The 6,908-nt window shown below is 40.5% G+C and overlaps 1 protein-coding gene across 1 annotated transcript; it reads left to right on the plus strand.

Moving 5' to 3' along the window:
• The first annotated feature begins 935 nt into the window (after nt 1-935).
• hand2 (heart and neural crest derivatives expressed 2) lies at nt 936-6,059 on the plus strand. The gene is made up of 2 exons (XM_061772065.1): nt 936-1,947; nt 5,018-6,059. The coding sequence occupies exons 1-2, from the start codon at nt 1,333-1,335 to the stop codon at nt 5,144-5,146; spliced, it is 744 nt and encodes a 247-aa protein (XP_061628049.1). The 5' UTR covers nt 936-1,332; the 3' UTR covers nt 5,147-6,059.
• Nucleotides 6,060-6,908: the final 849 nt, after the last annotated feature.

The raw sequence follows: 6,908 nt of genomic DNA on the forward strand, positions 1-6,908 counted from the left end.
ATAATCAAAATTATATTTGGCTTGATAATAAAATATTTGTAAAACAAATACTTTCCACAAAGACCTCACGGATGCGAAACTAGTCGGCCACGTAATGATTGTAAATTGTGTACGCATTCCAATGCCAAGAACATATCTCATTACTGTTGACCCAGCAGCTCATATGGTTACACGCCGCTGCGTGCGCGTGTACGTATGCCTGTGTGCCAGCAGACCTACTTAGCGGGCCCATTGACATTCAAGACAAGTAAACAGACACTGCAGGTGGGGCCAGTGGATAGGGGGGGTGGGGGGGTGATTGGCCATTGGTCGGAGAAAAGTCTCTCTCCTCCCCTCCGAGTATAGATGACGTCGAAGTCGCTCTCTCTATCTTTCTCTCTCTCTCTCGTCTGGGGCGAGGGGGTTTTGTCAGAGGGGCACACACAAAACTGTCTACATGGTTTGTGATATTTTTGTTCATTGTATTCATGAATTGATTAAATGCAGTACATTCAGCACATTCAGCACGTGATACTCGCTATGCAATGTAACACTACGTCTTAGGAAAATATATGCAATCATATACACTGAAGAAAAAAAATAATAATAAAAAAAGTCATTTGCATTGACTTAATTCGAACATCGGTTGCACACGATTCAAATGAGCTCAATTAACATTTATTGTTTTATTCTTTTCGAGGAGAAGAGGGGACAACTAAGGCAGTTTACCACATTTCAGTGTAACCGTATAGAGGTGTAGGCACTGGGGGATCCATGCACAGTGTTAAGGGCCCCCATGACACCCCCCACCCCTCCACCCTATAACCGCCACTGCTCTCTCTCTCTCACTCTCTCTCTCTCTCTCTCTGCACGTCTTTCTTCTGTCCGCTCAAGTGTCAGCTCTAGCCAGTAGCGTTGAGCCGCGGTTGCTGCACATAGACTCCCCCCCACCGCCCCCCCCCGCCTCGCCCAACAGCTCTGATGCTGGCAGCCCACAGAGGCCGGCAGAAGACGGTGAGTCGCTGCGAGAGGAGCTTAGAGTGAACGAATTGTGTCGTTTTTCGGATTGGAAGTGAAAGGAATCATGTGGCCGGGGCAGGAATTGTGAAGGGGGGAGAGAGACGGTCAGCTGCAGATGGGACTAGCCCGGCTCGTTCTACTGCCTCTCACACTTTTGGACTCGACGGACATTTCCTGTCGCGATGTGGGGACTATTGAACATGCAAAGATCTGCTGTAGGCAGTCCTTAAACAGCGATTTAGCAGCATCCCTAAAGGTTCGGCGTGGGCTTCCGTGTTTACGTACGTGCGCGTGAGAGAGCCAGCGTGTGCGTTCGTGTGCGTGCGTGCCACTATGAGTCTAGTGTCAGGCTTTCCTCACCATCCGGTCATGCACCACCACGACAGCCACCACTACTCCCTGCACGCCGCCGCAGCCGCTCGGTGTCACGAGGACACGGGAGCGCCTCCTTACTTCACCAGCTGGCTTATTAGTCACGCGGATATGTCGCCCACCGAGTACGGCCTCGCGCCGGGCTACAGCCCCGATTACCATGGCAACAGTGGCACCGGGACCGTAGGCGGCCTGGATCCTCACCACCGCCATCACCACTACGGACACGGCGCGTTAGTCGCCGGCACCGGCGCGATCTCGGTGAACGGAGCCCAGGTGGGCATGCATCACCACCACGCACATCCCCGGACAGTCAAGCGGAGACCCACGGCAAACCGCAAAGAGAGGCGGCGGACGCAAAGTATCAACTCGGCCTTCGCGGAACTGAGGGAGTGCATCCCCAACGTCCCCGCGGACACGAAGCTGTCCAAGATCAAGACGCTCCGGCTGGCCACCAGCTACATCTCCTACCTGATGGACATCCTGGACAAGGACGGCCAGCACGGAGACACTCAGGCCTTCAAGGCCGAGCTGAAGAAGACAGAGGCGCGGGAGGAGCGAAGGAAGAGGGACACGGTAAGACCGACGTGCAACACTGAAAAGAAAGGCCTTTGACTTGACTTCATTCCAACAGCGGTTCAAACGTGGGAAACTAACAGACACTATTGGAATATTTGCAAGGGGGAATTTACCGCAGTTTAATCACGTGCAACCGAAAATGAAGTGCAAAAATCCAGGCCTGAAAAGTTTCAATAACATGAATACCTTACAGTAAAACAGAACGTCACGTTAATTGTTATATTAAACTTTTACATCTGACAATTACAAAAACAAACAAAAAAAAAATATATACTCTTGGCATAACCGAGTCATCTAATAATTAAAGGCAGACTCAAGCCCAATAGATTTCGTGTGATGATTAAAAAAAAAAAAACTTGATAACTAAAAAAAACAACAACTTAACTAAATATCGCCTCACTCATTTTGAAAAAATAAATTAATAAAAAGAATAGTACTAGTGTTAGGCAGATGCAAATGGTAAGTTCTGACAAACCCAAAGAAGGGAAATAAAATGTATTTCCAATAATCCGAAACTAATAAATATATATGTAGTGTGCGCTACTTGTGAATTTAGAATGAAATGTATACTGTATACAGTACATGGGCCTCTTGGTAGGAAAACAACTCGATTCACCAAAAGCAATAGAATAGAAACATGCATTAAAAAAAACACACACATCCAAACTACTCAGGCAACAAACTATGCCCATGGAGCTGAGCCAAACCCCAAAATGTTGTCCACAATCAAGATGTGCTCGACATGATCAAGCTATGGAAGGAGCAGGCCAGAAAATGGGTCTCCATTCACAGACAGCCTGGAGCCAAGAGCATCTGTAGTTCAGAATAGACCCACTGCTATTATTCCCAGCAAGGCTGTTGCATGATTTCCTCCTCCCGGGCGCTCATATTATTCGCAAATATTTGCCCCCTGATTCTGGCCATATGCACCCGCTCCAGATTTACTGCAGAGATATTTAAACATGTTTTTTTTTCACGACTAGTTCCTTTTTGTACGTGCAGTTAATTCTGTGCACGGGTGAGTTATTGCTGCATATAAATGAAGTAAATGGATCGCAGTTATTAAATGACATTGCGGGTTATATATCAGTATTATAACAATGGGCAAATGTTTATAATGTTTGAATACAGTTGCGCGACTCATGTATAGACGCAAACGGCATAGAAACAGAAACAAAACAAAACAATATAGGATTGATTATTTCCGTTGTCCTTGGCAATGTAGAAATTGAGGTGCACAATTAAAAACCAGAAAACAAGTTTCCCCACATTCAAATTTGGAATTAGAAGCATGTTCAAATGTGATGACACATTTTTTTGCACGCAAACACGCGTTCCCCATAGTGCCAAAAATCAAGTAAGGAGGATTCCTCGGGTGGAGAAAAAAAAAAAAACCTCACATACTTAAGTTGACTTGAGTGTGATCAGCAGCAAGGATTTACTCCGCTGATCCATTAACAATTAAGGGGTTAACTCTTGAGTGAATTCAGAACTAGACTAAACGGCGGGTCCCTTAAACTTGCCAATAAGGCGGAAATTGTGCTTTACAACGTTTTGGCATGGATACAAGTTTGCTTTATGCAATGCAATGTATCAGATTGAATTCAAACAGTTCTTCTATATGGTTTATCTTTTTTTTGTTTTAAATAATAATTTTTGGGAGATTTCAATTTAAGGTCAGTGTGACATTCTTTAAAGTCCACAAGGGAACATCATGTGAAATACTGGTTGCAAACAGAAAACAACACGTATTATCTTGCTTGCGAGGGGGGGCGGGGGGGGGGGGGGGGGTCTACATGTTCAGCAGCACTTTCCCATTCCACTTGAGCAGAATGACAGCCAGAGCCAGGAAGGACGCGCAGGCTTGCAGGGTTGAAGAGCGTCTTCACTAATGGAAGTGATGGAAATTGTTGAAGTGAACGCTGCGATCCGAAGAAAACTGCTTTTGTTCAAATGAGCTGTTAGATACAGACGGTCGAAATTTGTGACAAAATGATTGAAACAGACCCTTTTTTTTTTTTTTTTTTTTAGTGTAGCAAATGAAAATGTAAAGGGCCTGCTGTCGATGTATTATTATATATTTTTAAAACGTGCACTTAAATCTATTTTTTTTTTAGAATCTTTTGGTTTGGAATATTTGAAGCATGCTCACGGGAAATGTAAACAATAATATTCCTACGGTAGTGGTGGATCTTGTTCCATCATCGAAGTGGCGCGCATAAAAAAAAAAAAAAAAAATCGTTTTCGTGAGCACATCACATGATCATCAATGATGATCTTGAGAAGCTGATGAAACGTGTGCAAATATTGGAGTGAATTTTAATTCAAACTGTATTCATTTAGCTGTTTATTAAAACTGAACAAAAAAACAATTGTTGGGATTTTGTTGCGCGCACATCGTAATTTATTTGGTGTTGTGTTATTAAGCTTTTTTTAAATTGTATTTTTGATATTATGCTTCTAATAGAATTAAGGGCAAAGTAGTAGGATGTGAGCAATCAAGCCGTAATATATACACACAAAATAGTGATGTTGCTCGACTGTACACGTGTGAAACGATTGGCTATACATAGTAAACTATGATTTTCAATATTTAAAAAAAATATATAATACAGTCGTATGACTATTTTATATGAAAGTCAGCAAAACAGACATGCGTGAAGGCGGTAACACAGATTTGTATGTATAGTTACATTATTATTTATTAATATTAATATATTATTAATATTTTTATATTTCATGGTTTGGTTAACCATGTGAACGTATACCCATTTGTGCTATTTTGTATTTCTCCTTGACATGCAAAAGCTTGAACGTATGAAATTGCATGGAAAACGAGGAAGTATTATTAATGACCATTGTTTTTTTTATTATTATTGAATAGTGTTTTTGACGATCAGTATTATGTGTAAAAAGGTAAAATATGTGAATTCGTATTTTGGGTTGTTTCATCATCATTATATCATCTGTATCGTCAGTACCGAAACAATACATCGACGAGACCGATGTAACTGTGCTTGTGATTGTTGTTCTCTCATGTTCTTACAACAATGTATTACGTCATCAGGTGGATATCCCCAAGACAGCTTTATCGTCATCATGCTCATCGTCGTCCCCATCCTCATTGGGCGACAAGAAGACCAAAGGGCGGACAGGATGGCCCCAACACGTCTGGGCTCTGGAACTCAAACAGTAGCCTCCATCCTGCAGGTCGATTGCACTCCGTTCGAACGTGACGTACTTAGATGAACTATCAAGTCGTCGCCTCGAGCCACACAAGGAAAGTGAAAAAAAAAAAAAAAAAGAGAAGAAAAAAAAAAGAAAAAGAACATTATTCCGTTTTCTGCTGTTTGCCGTCTGTACATTTTTTTGAACTGCAAAAATCCGGACTCCTTTAATTGTGACCTCAATTAACAATGAAATTAAACACTGCAATCGTGAACGAAAAGGTCATTGAGAGATTTAAAAGCTCTTATACCGACCGCGGGCGTAATGAGTATGTGCACTATATCATTTACACACGTCACTTACAATATATTGTAAGCGCGTCATCTTGAGGATGTTCAACTAAATAAAACACTGGGTCGTGTTTTCTCTTCCGATCCATTTTCTCAGTTGAAATAAATCGCATGTCTGCCCATTAAAAAAAAAAAATAAATAAATAAAAAAAACTCTTTCAAGTTTTAAGAAATAAAAGTGAACACAAGTAACTGAAGATGTAGTCAGAACCATTCGCCCTCTGGTCCACACGCATTCTGTACAAATGGGAGGTCAAGTTTGCTCTCATCTTTATTTAACTCGATATATTTATGTGCAATGTAGCCGTTTGGACAAGCCAAACTGCCACTCCACTGAATGCCAAAAGCCATTTGCTTAATATTTCTCATTACACAACAAGGTGTTTGTGAAGTTGTAAAGTCTACCTGCAATGAATTTTGTCTTTCCGGTTCTCTCTGGGCTGGGACGTATATACATGTTGTGACGTAACTGTGATGACAAAGTGTCCATGTTGTGAAGTGCAAAACGTGGTGGGTGTGTAAATAATGTTAAATGTAATCTATCTTATGAATTTAATAAACTGCCACCTGTTTACATGGTAAGTGATACAAGCTGAAGCTTTTTTTCTTTTCTTAGCTGTCGTTTGGCTGAACAATGTGCCTCTAAAATAGTAAGGCAATTTATTGTGATTTCTCAGTTTGCAATGAAGCATATCTGACGTCACATTAAATTTAATACCTATCACACACAAATACATATTGTGGCAAAATTGGACAATTTAAGGATTTATTTACATTAGCACATTATACTTGAATGACACAGATTTCTACAATTAATTAATAAAATATATATCATATATATGTACATAAGTATTTGTGTTCCCAATTTTTTTTTTTTTTTTTTTTACAGGCATTACCTCTGTTTTTATTACACACTCACATACAAAGAATGCTTTCATTATACCACATGTAGGAAATACAAAATAATCCAAACTGTTTCATTAAATCATTTCACACCAGTTTTTTGTTTTGTTTTTCTTTTTAATTTAAAGACCTTAATTTGACCGTTTTGGCATTTTAAAAGTTGAATTAACACACTCATACTAGTTGACTGCATTATTGGATATCAGATTCCCCCCCCCCCCCCCAAAGCCTAAATGCCTGTAACAAATACAATATATTCATATATAAAAAAATTTTTTTATAAAAAATGTAAACATTTGAAATGGTTATTACAGTCATCTTTTTGTGTTTTAAAGGGTGCTGCAGTTGCAGCTGTAGCCTTATTTGGCAGACAATAAGCATCAACTAAAGAATCATTGAAAATAACGAGTTTGCCAAATGCTGGGCAGTAGAAACTGAAAAAGATCCGTATAAAATGAATTGCTATTATTATTATTATTTTCTGTGACCCTGCACTCACATTACACTGCTATTAAACAATACAATGTCAACTCATGG

This window comes from Phyllopteryx taeniolatus, chromosome 4, assembly GCF_024500385.1.
Source record: "Phyllopteryx taeniolatus isolate TA_2022b chromosome 4, UOR_Ptae_1.2, whole genome shotgun sequence".
Lineage (NCBI taxonomy): Eukaryota > Metazoa > Chordata > Actinopteri > Syngnathiformes > Syngnathidae > Phyllopteryx > Phyllopteryx taeniolatus.